Source organism: Schistocerca piceifrons, chromosome 5 (genome assembly GCF_021461385.2).
Source record: "Schistocerca piceifrons isolate TAMUIC-IGC-003096 chromosome 5, iqSchPice1.1, whole genome shotgun sequence".
In the NCBI taxonomy this organism is placed as follows: Eukaryota; Metazoa; Arthropoda; class Insecta; order Orthoptera; family Acrididae; genus Schistocerca; species Schistocerca piceifrons.
Genome location: NC_060142.1, coordinates 596793029 through 596812903, shown reverse-complemented (window position 1 = coordinate 596812903; position 19875 = coordinate 596793029). Strand labels below are relative to the sequence as shown.

The following is a 19875-nucleotide window of genomic DNA, read 5'->3' as shown; positions in this document are numbered from 1 at the left end:
ATATCCTAGAATCCACGATTGATTTCCATTTCATATGAATCTTCTTAATCACTTCCAGTGCAGGTTCAAGAGGTTCTGCTCAATCCATTGACAGCATTGCTGTCCTAGTGGTGAATAAATAAGAATCTTTCAAAAGCAAACAACATCTTATAAGTATGAAATGAAGATGAAATGAATGGATCGGTGGATATCAAATTAGTGAAGATGCACTGACATGAAACGGTATCAGTGCCAGCTGTTCAGATATGCTAAACATTCATTGTAACAAATATATAGCAGCCATTAAAAAATGGTGCCAGAAGGCGACTCAAACCTAGGTTCTTGCTTTGTGCTACTTCCATAATTACTATGATACCACTGCTTTGTAACTATATTTACATAGGCACTACCTTTACTCTAATTAAGTAAGTTCTTGGCCCTTTCTTTATTTACTTCCATTGTTTGCCTCTTGGATTACACATAAGTACATTTATTTGCCTAATAAAGAAGTGAAGCTGTTATCAACTGGAAGTTTGGTGTAAACACCACAGTGGTTTACTAGACATGATCCTATTGGAGGGAGTATGCAGTTACCTTCCTCTGATCTTTGAATTGGCTCACATAGCCATTTATAGGGGGACACCAAACAACACTGCAATTCAGCATTTTCACATTGGCAAACATTGCCAGAAGTGACAACTGACATATAAAAATCCCAGGACTGATCAAGGCTAGAACGGAAAATCTGTATAGTCAGGCTCTGTACTATTGAAGCACCAAGCCACATGTATCAACAGTAACAATAATTATTATTGCCTTTCGTTAAAGTTTACTTTATTATTTACAGAAAACTTCAAATAGTTACCTTACATTCGGAAACAAAGAAGCTACTGCACACCTTTTAAATATATTTAAAGTTTATAGCCTCATTGTACTTCAACTGTATGCTAAAATATATAACATCTGGTTTGTAGCCTCTGGTACTAGCATGGTGCTTAACTTACAGGCAAAAAAAAAAAAAATTGATTCAAAATTGTATTGTCAGAAAGCAGGTGTAAGACCATCTACCTTCTAGGCATTGTAAAAAAAACTGTGCAGCCAAAACCAAGGTATAAAAGGGAGTATGGCTAAACACAACAGACTGTAACTGTCTAAACTCAACAGAGTGCTGTGTTACTTGCACTATTCACATCACCCTTCCTATTACTTGCATTGTGGGTTTAATATATCCACAAAAGTAATCAATTTTAGAAAATATAATGTAGTTGGACACGTAAATTTTTATCCATCCAGTCACATTATATTTACATTGTGGTTTTTGTTTTTCACAGTTAAGTCAAATTTTTTGGTGTTGCCTAGCTTAACTTGCATGTTTGTTATAATGATGCCATTTTAGCTCAGTTAGCAAATCATTCTCACAAGTATTTAATAATTATGGTAACTCATTGATGTACAATGAACTTTCACATTTATTGCTGTGCGGTTTCCCTGTTGCATTCTTTTATATTTTCCATTCATTGACAATGTATAATGCTGTTTCAGTGTGTGATGAAATGCTGGCAAAGTTAGATGATGAAAGAACTTTGCTCACATCCAGAAAAGAACTTCCATTTGCAGAGGAAGCCTTTGGAAATAAAGAAGGAAAAGAAATCTTAGAACCTTTTGATGAAGAAAAGGAAGCTGAATGGAGAGGTAATTGTCATTAGCTGTCGGAATTCTGTCTTCATTGTTTTCAGTTCATTTAAAAGTCAGTACTTTATGTTGTTCCTAAGAACATATCAGTCCTACAATAAAGTATGTGATTTTTGTAGTTCAGCACCGCCAAAAGGAGCGAGAATATCGCAAGAAACTGGCTGAGCTGCGCAGAAAAGAAAAGACTGAAGTAAAGAGTGAAGAAGATTTGTGGAAAAGACTGGATGACCTAGAACTACAAGAGGAATTAGAAGAAGAACTAGACAGGTAATTTTTTTGTGTTTGTGTTTATTAATCATGTGAATTATTACTTTATGCACCATCAGAAAGTTGTTAAATTTACTTCGTGAACTGCTGTGACAAGAAGTGCTGAGCATTATTTTTACACTAATTTTTTTGTTCACCACTTAACTTGGAAAAACATTATCGGTATTTCTTTTGTATGCAATGCAACTTCCAGAAATGTTGTTATTGGGATAATGTATACATTGTAGGTACCAGCTTTAAGATTCCCACTTAAACTGTGGTTTGCAACACTTCAGGAGAAGTATTTCTGAATAAAATACAGCATCTTTTGTTACTACTGACAACTATCTGAGCCTACAAAATGTATGGGTCCACTGTTACACTGGCTAGACATTTTTACGAATGAAGCTGCTAGATGTCTAGTCAGCAAAAAGGTCTTTTCATATAAGCATTATCATGATACGTGATAATTAAAGAAATGGGTTGTAGAAGTCCTCAGTTCACCTTTCCACTCTTGTTTAGAGTACTGTGTTCTATGCTCCACATCCACTTAAAAAAATTTTGAAGTATGTGCTAATCGACTCACTTGTAAACAGGTGTGAAACATTTAAGGCTGATGAAACCTACCAAGACAAGATCTATGTATTGTAAATATAAAAACTTTTTATAAAGATTTTTTCTCATTGTTCATGATGTGTGTGTTTGTCCAGTTGTTACAAAGCCATAAATTGCATGTTTAAAACTGTGAGCCTCTTTTGTAACTGACAGACCAAATCTGCTCGTAGCCTTTTGTGATGAAGAGGTAATTTCCCTGCCCAAACATAAGAGGTATGTTCAAAAAATTCCGCAACATTGTCCACAAAATTTTTCTGCACTTACCTTTTCCTTATGGTCTTCTTCAAAATGCTGTCCTCCACAATTGATACACTGCTCCCAATGTCGTTTCAACTTCCGGAAGCAGTCTTGGAGCGCTTCTTGCTGGATCGCTCGAAGCGCCATATGCGAATTTTCTTTTATCTCGTCCATCATTGCAAATATTTGTCCTTTCAATGCAGTTTTTAACTTCGGAAATCAAAAAAGTCTGCAGGGACCAGGTCTGGAGAGTATAGAGGGTGAGGCAGCACAGTGATTTCATTTTTTTGCAATAGTTAAACACTAACAGGGATGAATATGTGGGTGCATTATTGTGATGCAAGAGCCGTGAAATGTCTCGCCATGTTTCAGGCCGTTTCCTTCTCACATTTTCTCCCAGGCATTGCAGCACATCCTGGTAGTACATCGAGTAACAGTTTCTCCCTGTGGCTCGAATTCATGATGAACTAATCCTTCAAGGTCAAAGAAAAGTATCAGCATGGCTTTGATATTTGACTTGACCTGATCTTGGAGAGTCTTTTCTGACCCATTGTGAAGATTGAACCTGGGTCTGAACATAATAACCGTAGACCCACATCTCATCACCAGTTTTGATTCTCTTAAGGCAAATCTCATTCTAAACACTTCACAGATTGCAAGGCAAATTTTGCTGTAATATTTAATATGTATGTTGCGTATGACTTCATACACCAACCTACAAATTATGCAGGAAGAGTGTCCAGCTCTCAGTGTCAACAAGGACAAGGCTCCCTGCACTAAGGGAGTAACGATGGCGTCGGAGCTGTGACTAGGCAGTGTCTCCATAGACTCACACAATGAATAGGCTCCAAGTCTGAGTGGGCTGAGTGGCTGCCACCAGCCTGTCCTATATTTTGGCAACAGAAGGCGTTCATGGTACGGAGCCACTGGAGGCATAGCTTAGTGGGTGTGCTCCATAGGGTCCATCAGATCCCAGATGACCACTGTCAGTGTCTGACAGAAACTTGCAATTCCGATGCCAACTTTGATGCCCATGGGGTAATAGCGATACATGATACCACACACTGTACAGTGGCTTGTGGAATATATTTGTACATTGTGTTATCATTTATCAATACCACTCTATGGACATCATAGCAACAGAATTGCAAGTTTCCGTGAGATGCCGATAGTGATCATGTGGGATACGGCAGACCCAATGGAACACATGTACTGAGCCATGTCTCCAGCAGCTCTGGGCTACAACTGCTTTCTGTCACCACAATATAGGATGATCAACAGCAGCCACTCAGACCCATTTGCACCTCGAGCCACATCATTACATGATGGTATGCAGGCATCCTCTAGTCATGGCTCCAACATCGTAGTTTGTGCTTAGTACAGCAAGCCTCTTCCTTGTTGACACTGAGAGCTAGACTGTGTTTCTTGTCGCATTATTTGTAACGAACCTTATAAGCTCGGAAAAGTACAAGTTAAGCAAATATTCTGTTAACTGTGTTAATTTCTTCGCTTATCGTTTCTTCTCCTGTCCAGCTTTCCTATGTCGCCAGTTGCCATACCACTCTGTAGCCCACCTCTCCTTACTATCATGTATGAAGTCATACACAACACTGTCCATAGTGGAGAACTATGTGTGAGTAAGTTAAAAGTTTCTTGGCTCATCTTGGAACATACCAGCTCTGCATTCCAATCCGACCAGCACTGACTGGCACCCATGTGACCACTGCGTTAAGGTGTCCTTTAGGTGTGGTGTATAAGGGCATAGGATCATCACACTTCTCGCCTTAAACTCTCAGTAGTTGGGGCTGTGCCTGCCTAGAACCATAATGTGGCTTATGCTGTAAGAAAAAACACACACAAAGAAATAGGGCCTGCACACTACTAAGCATAACCAACATTAGAAGTCATAGACAGTGAATTGTAATTAACTCTGTTCCTCTTTGACCAGGGAGAGAGCAGGATTCCAAGCAGAATTTAAGCAGAAACCTCCATCTCTGTTTACGAGGTCACTTGCCAATTTAATCTCTACTGTTTCCATAACAACACTATTCCAATAGCTGAAAGTGAACACCAGAATGATGTTATTCTAAAGTTTTTGAAAAAATAATGTCCAAAAAAATGATGGACTTCATTGAAAAAAAAGATTTACTAAGTGTAGCTCAACATGGGTTCAGAAGCAACAAATCTACTGAAAATGCAGTATATGATTGCATAAATACGCTTTTAGAACTGTTATATAGAAAACAACCCATAACAGGCATATTTCTGGATCTGTCAAAGGCTTTTGACACTGTTGACCACAAAATATTACTGGAAACATTAGAACATTACGGTATCGGAGGAATTGCAAACGACTGGATTGCCACATTCCTAACCAATCGGATGCAGAGAGTCAGCATGAAATATACTAATAGACAAAGTAACTCAATAACCAAAATACTATCAAGTAATAAAACTGTAAAGCAAGGTGTTCCACAGGGCTCAGTATTGGGACCCCTACTTTTCCTCCTGTATATTAATGACTTGAGCCTGAATGTTGATGCACACAAAACAGTAATATTTGCTGGTGACACAACTGTACTCTTCAAAGGGGAGAATACAGAGGCTATGCAAAAAGCTGTGAACTTGGCTACTGATCAACTCAGCAACTGGGCAAAAATCAACAGATTAACTATCAACACCAAATAGACAGCTTCCATGAACTTCCACACAACACAAAATGCAAATTCCTCTCAGCCATCTGTCACTATAAATAACCAGTCAATAGATACCGACACTGTTTTCAAATTCCTAGGTCTGTGGGTTCAAGATAACCTGAAATGGAATACACATACAGGAAAGGTAAATGCCAGGATTTGTACTAGTTGTTATGCATTGAGTGTACTGAAAACATGTGCTAGCCTGAAAACATTAATCAGTGCATACTACGCTTATATACAAGCCCACCTAAAATATGGTGTAATATTCTGGGGAAATGCTCCAACTGCTCTGAGCACATTCAGAATCCAGAAGAGAGCAATGAGGATTATTACTGGGAGCAAACCCAGAGACTCCTGCAAACCCATCTTCAGAAAGTTGGAAATCCTTACACTGCCTTGCCTCTACATTCTTGAGACTCTAAAATTCTTCAGAAAACACATAGTGCCAACTGACCCCAGAGTCGTAAAAAATAATGAAATACATGAACACAACACCAGGAAAAATGCAAACCTGCATGCTATACGTACAAACACTCAACTGTGTAAAAAGGGAGTTTTCCACATGGGCCTCCAACTGTTCAACAATCTTCCCACTAGTATTAAGTCCATCGAAGACAACATAAAATTTAGCAAAGCCGTGAAGTCATATTTGTTGTGTCACTGTTTTTAGTCAGTAAATGAATACTTAGAACAGTAATCTTGCTGTTTATGTTAAATTGAAAACATTGAGCAATATAATACATTAGGAACTATAGGCTTACGTTAATACATGTTAACAATGTTAAATGATATTTTCTGACATCTGCAACACACTGTGTACCATCAGATCACATGGAATAAATAAATAAATTATTGCACTGCGTAGGATTACTGCTACCAGGGAAGTGTTCTACAATAGCTGAACTGCTTAAGTGAGTGACTCTTGAGCAGTACGCACTGGTCCTTAAGGGACCCAGTTGTCTGACTGATGTTTGACATGACACAACTGCATGGGATTCAGTAGACACTTGCCTTTTACAAACCAAGATCATCCCTTACAGATCCTAAAAGGGTTCTTATCCTACACAGTGGTTGAAAAGCACATTTCACACCATGTTTTTGCAGAATATGACCAGTCATGTTGGAAATGCTACCAGCATAAGACAAAGTCTGTAAACTTCGTTGTTGTTGTTGTGGTCTTCAGTCCAGAGACTGGTTTGATGCAGCTCTCCATGCTACTCTATCCTGTGCAAGCTTCTTCATCTCCCAGTACCTACTGCAACCTACATCCTTCTGAATCTGCTTAGTGTATTGATCTCTTGGTCTCCCTCTACGATTTTTACCCTCCACGCTGCCCTCCAATGCTAAATTTGTGATCCCTTGATGCCTCAGAACATGTCCTACCAACCGATCCCTTCTTCTAGTCAAGTTGTGCCACAAACTTCTCTTCTCCCCAATCCTATTCAATACCTCCTCATTAGTTACGTGATCTACCCACCTTATCTTCAGCATTCTTCTGTAGCACCACATTTCGAAAGCTTCTATTCTCTTCTTGTCCAAACTGGTTATCGTCCATGTTTCACTTCCATACAAAGCAGTTCACTTCCATACAAATACTTTCAGAAACGACTTCCTGACACTTAAATCTATACTCGATGTTAACAAATTTCTCTTCTTCAGAAACGATTTCCTTGCCATTGCCAGTCTACATTTTATATCCTCTCTACTTCGACCATCATCAGTTATTTTACTCCCTAAATAGCAAAACTCCTTTACTACTTTAAGTGTCTCATTTCCTAATCTAATCCCCTCAGCATCACCCGATTTAATTTGACTACATTCCATTATCCTCGTTTTGCTTTTGTTGATGTTCATCTTATATCCTCCTTTCAAGACACTGTCCATTCCGTTCAACTGCTCTTCCAAGTCCTTTGCTGTCTCTGACAGAATTACAATGTCATCGGCGAACCTCAAAAGTTTTTACTTCTTCTCCATGAATTTTAATACCTACTCCGAATTTTTCTTTTGTTTCCTTTACTGCTTGCTCAATATACAGATTGAATAACATCGGGGAGAGGCTACAACCCTGTCTCACTCCTTTCCCAACCACTGCTTCCCTTTCATGCCCCTCGACTCTTATAACTGCCATCTGGTTTCTGTACAAATTGTAAATAGCCTTTCGCTCCCTGTATTTTACCCCTGCCACCTTCAGAATTGGAAAGAGAGTATTCCAGGTAACGTTGTCAAAAGCTTTCTCTAAGTCTACAAATGCTAGAAATGTAGGTTTGCCTTTTCTTAATCTTTCTTCTAAGATAAGTCGTAAGGTTAGTATTGCCTCACGTGTTCCAACATTTCTACGGAATCCAAATTGATCTTCCCCGAGGTCCGCTTCTACCAGTTTTTCCATTCGTCTATAAAGAATTCACGTTAGTATTTTGCAGCTGTGACTTATTAAACTGATAGTTCGGTAATTTTCACATCTGTCAACACCTGCTTTCTTTGGTATTGGAATTATTATATTCTTCTTGAAGTCTGTGGGTATTTCGCCTGTTTCATACATCTTGCTCACCAGATGGTAGAGTTTTGTCATGACTGGCTCTCCCAAGGCCATCAGTAGTTCTAATGGAATGTTGTCTACTCCCGGGGCCTTGTTTCGACTCAGGTCTTTCAGTGCTCTGTCAAACTCTTCACGCAGTATCTTATCTCCCATTTCATCTTCATCTACATCCTCTTCCATTTCCATAATATTGTCCTCAAGTACATCGCCCATGTATAAACCCTCTATATACTCCTTCCATCTTTCTGCCTTCCCTTCTTTGCTTAGAACTGGGTTTCCATCTGAGCTCTTGATATTCATACAAGTGGTTCTCTTCTCTCCAAAGGTCTCTTTAATTTTCCTGTAGGCAGTATCTATCTTACCCCTAGTGAGACAAGCCTCTACATCCTTACATTTGTCCTCTAGCCATCCCTGCTTAGCCATTTTGCACTTTCTGTCGATCTCATTTTTGAGACGTTTGTATTCCCTTTTGCCTGCTTCATTTACTGCATTTTTATATTTTCTCCTTTCATCAATTAACTTCAATATTTCTTCTGTTACCCAAGGATTTCTATTAGCCCTCGTCTTTTTACCTACTTGATCCTCTGCTGCCTTCACTACTTCATCCCTCAGAGCCACCCATTCTTCTTCTACTGTATTTCTTTCCCCCATTCCTGTCAATTGTTCCCTTATGCTCTCCCTGAAACTCTCTACAACCTCTGGTTCTTTCAGTTTATCCAGGTCCCATCTCCTTAAATTCCCACCTTTCTGCAGTTTCTTCAGTTTCAATCTGCAGTTCATAACCAATAGATTGTGGTCAGAATCCACATCTGCCCCTGGAAATGTCTTACAATTTAAAACCTGGTTCCTAAATCTCTGTCTTACCATTATATAATCTATCTGATACCTATTAGTATCTCCAGGATTCTTCCATGTATACAACCTTCTTTTATGATTCTTGAACCAAGTGTTAGCTATGGTTAAGTTATGCTCTGTGCAAAATTCTACAAGGCGGCTTCCTCTTTCATTTCTTCCCCCCAATCCATATTCACCTACTATGTTCCCTTCTCTCCCTTTTCCTACTGACGAATTCCAGTCACCCATGACTATTAAATTTTCGTCTCCCTTCACTACCTGAATAATTTCTTTTATCTCGTCATACATTTCATCAATTTCTTCATCATCTGCAGAGCTAGTTGGCATATAAACTTGTACTACTGTAGTAGGCATGGGCTTTGTGTCTATCTTGGCCACAATAATGCGTTCACTATGCTGTTTGTAGTAGCTAACCCGCACTCCTATTTTTTTATTCATTATTAAACCTACTCCTGCATTACCCCTATTTGATTTTGTATTTATAACCCTGTAATCACCTGACCAAAAGTCTTGTTCCTCCTGCCACCGAACTTCACTAATTCCCACTATATCTAACTTTAACCTGTCCATTTCCCTTTTTAAATTTTCTAACCGACCTGCCCGATTAAGGGATCTGACATTCCACGCTCCGATCCGTAGAACGCCAGTTTTCTTTCTCCTGATAACGACGTCCTCTTGAGTAGTCCCCGCCCGGAGATCCGAATGGGGGACTATTTTACCTCCGGAATATTTTACCCAAGAGGACGCCATCATCATTTAATCATACAGTAAAGCTGCATGTCCTCGGGAAAAATTACGGCTGTAGTTTCCCCTTGCTTTCAGCCGTTCGCAGTACCAGCACAGCAAGGCCGTTTTGGTTAATGTTACAAGGCCAGATCAGTCAATCATCCAGACTGTTGCCCCTGCAAGTACTGAAAAGGCTGCTGCCCCTCTTCAGGAACCACATGTTTGTCTGGCCTCTCAACAGATACCCCTCCGTTGTGGTTGCACCTACGGTACGGCCATCTGTATCGCTGAGGCACGCAAGCCTCCCCACCAACGGCAAGGTCCATGGTTCATGGGGGAAGAAACTTCGTTGGCACCTCATTATTCACGTCACCTGCCTTATTCACTGTTGGTCAATAACACATCCCCATCTGATCCATTTTTCACCATAATCATTCACTATTGATAACTTCTGATGCTGGTCATATTTGGTGGTTGTTTAGTGGTGCAAGTTGTTTAAAGTGTGTGTGGTTTTCTTTTTTTTCCGAATATACTATATTATGGTTCTTGGTTGGTGTAACTCCATCTGCCAAGTGTTTAAATTTCCCTGCACAGTGCTCTCTCATAGTGTCTGTGCCTTGAAAAAGGTAGGGTATTCAACTTCTGAAATATCGGCAGTTGTCAAAGATGTCTCCTAGTTGCAGTCCAGTAAGTTGTTTGAACATGCAGTATCTTTACTGTAGTGTCTCCCATTGCAGAGTCTTGAGATTTCTTGGCTATTCTGATCTCAGTAAAGAAACACGTGAAGAATGTTGTTTTCTCTCACCTTTTCATAAATCCAACTTGACAAGCATCCTAGAGTGAGGAACAATACTAAGGAATTGATGATGCTAGAGTCTTCTTAGTAGTGACCTTTGGATATGAATTGTGCTTCATAAGATTCTTCTACTGAATCTCTGCCTGGCATGTGTACTTGAAATAAGCATTGTCCATATGTAAGCATGGTCCAGTCACATTAATGTGACCACAGCCTGTTTTTGACATCAGCATGCAATAACCACTTGCAGATGGCAGGTGGCAGCACTAGTAGCGGAGGGTATGCAAAGCTAGTCAGGAGGATGTGGATAACAGTGCAGTCATTGTTGTAATGCAGAAATGGAGTGTTTCATCTGATATCCAAAAACGGCATGTTCATTGGTTTTCGGGCCAAGGGTGGAAGCATTTCCTAAATGCCTATGTTTGTTAACTGTTTGTGCGCCGTAGTGGTTAAAGTATACTGTGCATGGCATCAAGGCAAATGTGGTGCTCCATGGATCATAGATGTCAAGGGGTGAAGGATAGTTGTGAATATGTTTAGAGGTGAAATTGCTGCATATGGGTCTCCACAGCTGACACCTGGTTCATGCATCCATGTTGACTGCTGTTCATTGACAATGAAGGCTGGAATTTGCATGACGGTTCCACAACTGGACATCCACTGAGTAGTGACAAGTGACCGTTTAAGATGAATGTTTGAGGCTCCATCGGGCAGGTGACCCTACATGCAGTTTGTTTTTTCCTCAGCTTGATGGCATATACCAGCAGGCCAGTACAATGCGTCACACAGCTTGCAGGGTACGTCCGTGGTTTGAAGAGCACCAAGGTAAGTTTACCATACTCCCCAAGCCACCAAACACCCTACATTTAAACCCACACAAGAATTGTGGGACCATCTTGATACAGCTGGTCACACCATGGATTCTCATCAGGGAATCCTAGTGCAGCTGGCCACTGCATTGGAGTTGCAGTGGCTCCACATTCCTGTCAGGATCTTCCAGACACTCTTCCCGCACCTCCAAGCTGCAAAAGGTCATTGTTCAGGGTTTTGACAGGTGGTCCCATTACCGTGACTGGACCATGTATATATACTGAAACTTTTTAAGTAACTCTTTTGGGTGTGTGGATATGTAAATTCACCATCTTAAATTCAAAAGTAAGAAAATCATTTTTCATAAAGTCGTATGTATGGAATGATGAAGAATTGGGAACAGATAATCTATTCTTACAAGTTGTGTAATAAAAGTTCTTGATTACAATATTTAGCCGCTGAGATGACAAGACTCAGAGCGGAACAATGTGGGGTGGATACTGCTTCTCCCCAGGTTGTACCACATAGCTTTAGAATGATGATGTTTCTTGTTTTCAGTTTTTTGGCTGTTTTTGTTAAATGACCTCTGAAAGATAAGGGCTCTGTCAAAGGTTACTCTCATATATTTTGGTGTTTTATTAAGAGTGACTGTTGTGTTACATGTTGAGTTTTCTTCCAGTGAATTTATTATTTATCTGGAATCAGGAAACCTCTAGTTTGGTGGCTTTGATTGTAGTTTTCATTTACAAAAGTACTTTCCTACTACATCTAGCTCATCTATTCTTCTGACTGTTCAGATATAGTACAACTTGTTGATATACCCAGTGGTTGACACTACCTAACTCCCTTGATTTTGTTTTTGGGATGTCTGCATTGTACCTGCTGAAGAGAAGTGGAGCAAGGACTGATCCCTATGACAGACATTTTTTTTCAATTTTCTTTGGGAGCAAATGTTGGATCCCATGACTACTGTGAACGGTCATTTGTTTAGCATATTATTTGTTATGTGAGCAATTGGTTTGCAAGAAATTGCATGAATAAGCTTGTATATCATGCCTTCTTTCCGCACTTTATTTACCAAGTGAGGTGGGGTAGTTGTTGGTGCACAGGACTTGCATTAGGACGATGGTGGTTCAAATCCACCCCCGGCCTCAACATTTAGGTTTTTTGTGGTTTCTCAAAATTGCTCCAGGCAAATGCCAGAATGGTTCCTTTGAAAGGGCAAGGCCAATTACATATCTCATCTTTGAAACCTTCCAAACTTGTGTTCCATCTCTAACGACCTCATTGTCGACGGTATGTCAAACCCTAATTTTCCTTCATAGCCCTCTGATAAGTCAGTGAATGCAGTTGTGGTTTTAAGTTTTCTTATAAATCCTGTCTCAGTGTAGATGGCAAGTGACAGAACTTGATCTGTACAGCTTCATTTTGGCTGGAAGCCTTCTTGTTTGAAGGGGGTTATGTTAAATAATCTTACATGTACTCTATTATGGATAAGCTGTTCTAATAGCTGATAGGTCTTGGATAGTAGGGCTATTGCTCTGTAGCTCTTAGGAATAACAGCTGGTTTGTCAGGTTTTATTATGGCAATTGTAGTGTTTCAATACTAATGATATATTGCCAGTTTGTATAATGTTTGTGAAGAAATGAGCCATCCATACTCTTGTTTATTTGCCACAGTTTATTAGGAATTCTAGGAATTCATGGTGGATATTTTCACACCTGGGAGCTTTTCCTGGCTGAACACATGTAAGTGCTGTCAAGATTTCTTCACAAGTGAATGACCAGGAATATTTGGTTTCTGTGGTTTCAGCTTTTGGGATTCAAAATTCTTGCTTCACTTTGATTGTATATGCTTTGTCTTTTGGTGCTCTGAATGTTGCTACTAGATACAAAGCAATGGCAACTGTTGTCTCATTGAAGAAATGACACTTCTAATTATTTACACCAAAGCTTTGATATAAATAATTAAAAACATGTTTTCTTCATATTTGAGAACTCAAGACATGTTGTACTGAAAACCTTTATGTTGTCTTACTCCTTCACGTGGAGACCCTTGTTCCTCATTTCCCAAATAGTCTTCGTGCTTCCGTACTCGATGTCTGGCTTTCAACTGTTGCCCCACTTTTGCCGTCTCACCAGGTCTAGACTGGATCATAGTTCATCTACTGTTTTTTGAAGAAGGTTTGGTAACACTCCTCAATGTTTTGGGACCAGCCAGGGATGTATTGTTAATTCTTCTTCTGCCCATTTTACTGTCGTGTTCTCATCGTTGTTGTTCTCTCTGTATTCCAGTTTCTTGTGGTGGCTGTTACAGTCACTTCGTGCTGGCGATTTCAAAGTCAGCATATTACATAAATGTTCTAGATGTATGTTTATAAGATTTTATGTTGTAAACATTATGCAGTACATGCTCTTTCTCCGCAGTATGTCAAAAAGCCATATGATAAATAAATAATAAATATTGGTGACAAACTTCTGATCCATGAAGTTTCCATAAACGGAGTCAGTTGTATTAAACTAAATTCTCATACCGTTGATTTCCGAAAAATGTCTTAATCCTATAATTTGAGCTCTCTGTCTAGCAGGCTCCAGTGTTACAGCAAATCACAGCATTATACTGTGTAGTTTTATCTTCATTATTTTTATTCTCACAGATACTTAGTCTGAGGGTTCTTTTCTACCTGGAAAGATCGTTATGTGTGTCTATGTTTGTTTGAACAAAACAAATATTTCGAGGATTCCAACATGAGGAAAATCAGAGTTATTGTTTTTCTCTCTTACACATGTTTTGGTGATGTTGCACCATTGTATGTGTGTGTGTGGGAGGGGGGGGGGGGGGGTGTTCCTTGTATTCTATTACACATTTTGTTGTTCATGTTGTTAACTATTTTATAGAGTAAAACTGGTATTTTAACATAAAAACATTGAAATAGTTTTTGTTTATAGACTAGCAATAATGTGAAAACCACAATTACGCTAGGCACATAATGTTGAAATAAGAGCTACCTATAATCTTCTATGTTAACATCTCGAAACACAATCAGCATTATACTGTTGCAATTCCTTTTACTTTTTCTAAGGTTACATGCAGATGATTCTGAAGAAGAAGATTATGAATACGAAGAAAGTGATGAGGAGTTCGAAGATAATACAGTGACTGCTGATATTTCCAATGGATTGCTGACTGAAGGAAATTCTCATGATAACGCCAACCCACAAAAGGAGCGGCTGGTTGATTATAAAGAGCAGAAAGACACCGACAATAAAACCACAGTTAGTGACACTCCCTGTGAATCATTATTGAAAGAAGATTCCAGCCATGAAAATTCCAAGTCTACTGCAAGAAGAGTTTCTTTCAAGAGTGACCTTATTTTAGAACATCACAATTTCTCTGACAGTGAGGCTGAGGAGCCACTTCACATTGAATTCAAACACAGTCCCATTGAACCAGTGAAATCTCAGAAGCAAAATGAAGAAATTGTAGTAGAGAATCCTGCAGACATTTATGATCAGTATGTCAAAAGCTGTAAGCAATCATCTGGCCCAAAATCCATATTAAAACGAACAAATTCAAATTCAGATATCAGTAATAAAGTGGCTTTTCACAATGAATCTGATAGGTTAGATATTCTGAATGTTAACTTTAATGGACCCAAACAAAGAGCAAGGGAGCTGCCAGTAGCGGTAAGATCCTATATGAAAATATATTCCGCTTTTCACAATATCAGTGATAAATGTAAGTATCTGTATGTTTTAAATTCTTTGTTTTATCTGCCTAGGTACATATAGATGTGGTGGAACGTGGCTGTGCCTCAGAGCCACCTAAAGATTTACATATCCAAACGACCAGACCAGTCAGTAAGTTCCGAGCTGCAAGATCCCAAAAAAGATAAATATAGTGAATTGACTATTTTACTGTATATGTTTTTAATAAAGAAATTTTATGCAGAAATTATTTTCAATAAAACTTCATTTTTCATTGTAGCTGTTTGTAGTATCACTTTCAGGATATGTAACTTCTTAACAAGAATTTGTGGAATATTGGCCAACCTTACATTTGTAAGAAGTACATTATGCAAGCTGTTTAGTGTGTAGCACCTAAAGCAGTGAGGTTACAGAGGAGACAAAAATTAATATATTTACTTCTAGATGTAACAGGCTTTGTAGTAAGCACTTTCCTAACTGACAACAGACCCATTAAAGTTTTGGGATACAGCAGAAAATTTGCTATTTTGCTTGGAAGAAGTATTAAAAAGTAGGAATATTAAAAAGGCTCACTTGGGTGAAAAGCACATAAATTCTTTTATGATGTTAGCATACTTCTGTGACTAATAATAATAATAATAATAATAATAATAATATAATTCTCAAGAGTAAAGAATAGCTTAAACATTTGCAGGTTTGATTTTGTAAAAAGTAGGTGCCCTAACACTATCATGCTTATGTGATGCAGACCTATACACACACAGAACGACTAAACACCAAATGTAAAGTTATGTTCTTCAGCCTAACAAGTGAAGACCATTAGTGGTAGATGGAGATTGGTGCACTTTCATAACTTAAAAATACTGCCAGGATTGCTGACTGTTGGCTTCTGGTTATTCGGGATGGTGGTTTTCAACATAAGGTGTATGACCTGGTCATTTCTTTGATTTGTTCACAAAGACAAAATTATGTGCATGTTGCCACATTCATATACATTCAGTTTTAGCAATTTGAGCGTTAACTCCGCAGGCTTGCAATTTGACAGAGCGCATGCATGCATAACACCATTAAATGTTCACCTGAATGTGGCTGCCTGGTTATCAGCCAGAATATTGAGACCAAAATTGTACATCACCTGATTCCAGTCTCAAAATTTTATGAAATACTCATTATGCCAGGAAAATTTCAAGATAAATATTAGTATCATGTTTCACACGTCTACATCTATATCTACATGACTACTCTGCAATTCACATTTAAGTGCTTGGCAGAGGGTTCATCGAACCACAATCATACTATCTCTCTACCATTCCACTCCCGAACAGCACGTGGGAAAAACGAACACCTAAACCTTCCTGTTCGAGCTCTGATTTCTCTTATTTTATTTTGATGATCATTCCTACCTATGTAGGTTGGGCTCAACAAAATATTTTCACATTCAGAAGAGAAAGTTGGTGACTGAAATTTCGTAAATAGATCTCGCCGCGACGAAAAACGTCTTTGCTTTAATGACTTCCATCCCAACTCGCGTATCATATCTGCCACACTCTCTCCCCTATTACGTGATAATACAAAACGAGCTGCCCTTTTTTGCACCCTTTCGATGTCCTCCGTCAATCCCGCCTGGTAAGGATCCCACACCGCGCAGCAATATTCTAACAGAGGACGAACGAGTGTAGTGTAAGCTGTCTCTTTAGTGGACTTGTTGCATCTTCTAAGTGTCCTGCCAATGAAACGCAACCTTTGGCTCGCCTTCCCCACAATATTATCTATGTGGTCTTTCCAACTGAAGTTGTTAGTGATTTTAACACCCAGGTACTTAGTTGAATTGACAGCCTTGAGAATTGTACTATTTATCGAGTAATCAGATTTCTTTTGTAACTCATTTGGATCACCTCACACTTTTTGTTATTTAGCGTCAACTGCCACCTGCCACACCATATAGCAATCTTTTCTAAATCGCTTTGCAGCTGATACTGGTCTTCAGATGACCTTACTAGACGGTAAATTATAGCATCATCTGCGAACAACCTAAGAGAACTGTTCAGATTGTCACCCAGGTCATTTATATAGATCAGGAACAGCAGAGGTCCCAGGACGCTTCCCTCGGGAACACCTGATATCACTTCAGTTTTACTCGATGATTTGCCGTCTATTACTACGAACTGCGACCTTCCTGACAGGAAATCACGAATCCAGTCGCACAACTGAGACGATACCCCATAGGCCCGCAGCTTGATTAGAAGTCGCTTGTGAAAAACAGTGTCAAAAGCTTTCAAGAAATCCAGAAACTACTTAATTTGAATTTTGTGTCATTATCAAAGAAAATAGGAGAGGAGAGTGCCACCAAATAGTCAGCAGAAAGGAAGCTGACAAGCTTATCATCCCCACATATGGACAAATAATCATTGACAATGTCTTATGCCATGATTGGTTCCAGCAACACTACAATGCACACACAAATAAATGCAGGCAACCCAGTTCCTAGACAGAGAAAAATGTAAATATTACTTTACTTTTCTCCTACTGGACTAGTCAGCAATACAATAGCGAATAGTAAAGTTAGAAACTTGTAAGTATTGTTTCTCCATAACAATTTCAACCTGCTAATGTCTCAAAATTTGTGACTTCCTAAAAATGACAGTGGACGATTTTTCTCAGATCACTGTATATGAAAAAGTTTAGAAAATCTTCGTTGAACTACTCTTCAAAATTCAGTTGTTCTGTTTTGTTGCAAGTTGTTTATTTTAAAAGAAAACAAATGAAAAAGTAATAACTGGTTTTCAGATTTGTGACATTTATCTACTTATTTATTGGGCCAGAAACCAGGAGTACAAGATCTGCAAAACTGTAGAAGTTGTATGGATTGAAAACACACCTTGACAACATGTATACAATTGACATAGTACATTGAATCTGAAAGTAAACTAGTGTGAGCCGTTATTGAACTTATCGTTGCAATTATACAGTTTACTCGCAGGGCAATGTTTAGTTTTGTAGTATCCTTTGTTATGCAGTCTTTGGGCAAGCCATTTGTGCATTGACAGACTTATTGTGTCATTTGGGTTGTACAAATAGTGCACTTAAGTGAGGCAGATTGCAGTGAAACAGACCAATTAGAGTAATGCAGTCAGTAAATTTAAAAAGTAATTATAGTATAAACATCATACTTGCTTTCATATTCACATGAATTATAAGTTTTGAAAGAAAAGGAATTCTGTGATCAGGTCCTGATGACCACTCAACACTGGCTGGCCGTCATGTCATTGCCCTAATTTGACTGTGCTGTCGGGGGAGGGGGGGATGGTATGTTACTGTAGGGCAATCAACACATGATTATTATGGAAATGCTTCATAAACTCAAACAGGAATCCATGGAGAGACGATGATGATGATGATGATATTTTTCTGGAATACTGTTGAGGTAATTTAGAAAACCGGCATTTGTGGCTGATGTCAGAATGATCTGCCACCATTGTACATTTCGTAAGGACTGTGAATACAAGATAAGAGAAATTAGGGCTGGTACAGATGCATATAGATAGTAATTTTTTTCCTTGTTCCATTTGCGATTGGAACAGGAAAGGTAATGACTAGTAATTGTGCTGCAAGGTACCTTCCACCATGCACTGTATGAGGGATTGCAGGGTATGTATGTAGATGTAGATGTGGATGCAGATGCAGTCAGCTCACTCCTTTCCCAGCTATTGTCTGCTTTTGAGACCTTGGAGCTGCTAATTCTTATGTAAGTATGTCAATGAAAATAATCAATTTTTGAAAATATAAATAATTGGGTAGATAAAAAATTTACTCACGAAGTGTCAGCAGGAGAACACACAAATAAAAGGTATTACAGTTTGTTACCTTTTGCAGCCAGTGGCCCCTTCTTCAGGCAGAAGGGTTGAAGGGGAAGGAAGAGGGGTGAAGGAAAATGACTGGTTAGGTTTAGGAAAAAGGATAGAGTTTGGAAAAGTCACCCAGAACCCTGGGTGGGACTAACTGGATGGGATGAGAAGGAAATACCCTTTTTGGTAAGACCCATGGATAAGAGAGATAATTCGGGAGGGCGGAATGCTTTAGACAAGAGCTTGAGAATACTGTACTGTTGTGACTGATTCTTGTGATTGAGTTGTTATTGCTCTGGGAGGCAGTTATTAAGACTCGGAGATGTTAAGGACAGTGACCAAGCTCAGTTTGTAGGAGAAGAGTGATGGTTGATGGTGTGGCTGTTTAGGGACCTGCAAGGAAACAGGAAGGGAATAACTGCAGGACTTTGGAAAAGGAGAGAAATCTGGTGGAGTGAAATTTACAGATGAGGCATATAGGTCACATATTAGCCAAGTAAGTGCAAGAGGTTTCTGCATTTGAAATTGTAAAAGAGGCTGGTGTAGAGTGGGATTACATCCAGAAACGGAGACTTTCACTGTTAGGCCTTTGAGGGTAACTCCAAGGGACAAGCAGGGTTCAAGAAACAGAATGTGAGACCTTAGTTTTGGTAGTGTAAAAGCATGTTTTCAAAAAGAATGATGAGAGCCACATTGGATAGATTAAAAAACCTAACCACCAAGCGGCAACAGGACACCACACAAATAAAACATATAATTTTCTAGCTTTTGGTGCCAGCAGCTTCTTCTACTGGCAGAAGGTTGAAGGAGAAGGAAGTGGGGTGAAGGAAAAGGTCTGGTGAGTTTTACGAAGAGGGGTATAGTTCGGAAAAATCGCCCAGAACCCCTGGTCAGGGAAGACATACCAGATGGATGAGAAGGAAAGACTTGGATAATATGGATAAGTCTCCCCAACACAGGGTTCTGTTGACTTTTCCGACTCTACCCCTTTTCCTAAACCTCACCAGGCCTTTTCCTTCACCGCTCTTCCTTCCCCTTTAACACTTCTGCCAGAAGGAGTCACTGGTTTTGAAAGTTAGCAAACTGTAATACCTTTTGTGTGTTCTCTGCTGCCACTTGGTAAGTAGATTT

The 19875-nt window shown here is 39.2% G+C and overlaps 1 protein-coding gene across 1 annotated transcript in view; it reads left to right on the top strand.

Annotated features, from left to right (window-relative positions):
* The window catches only part of LOC124798281 (unconventional prefoldin RPB5 interactor-like protein), a 60061-nt gene extending 44915 nt beyond the window's left edge, over window positions 1-15146 (top strand). The window contains exons 3-6 of the mRNA XM_047261604.1: window positions 1522-1671; window positions 1791-1938; window positions 14275-14878; window positions 14974-15146. Coding sequence (XP_047117560.1) covers window positions 1522-1671; window positions 1791-1938; window positions 14275-14878; window positions 14974-15087 — 1016 coding nt within the window. The 3' untranslated portion in view covers window positions 15088-15146. The remainder of the gene's footprint in view (window positions 1-1521; window positions 1672-1790; window positions 1939-14274; window positions 14879-14973) is intronic.
* The last annotated feature ends 4729 nt before the right edge of the window (window positions 15147-19875 follow it).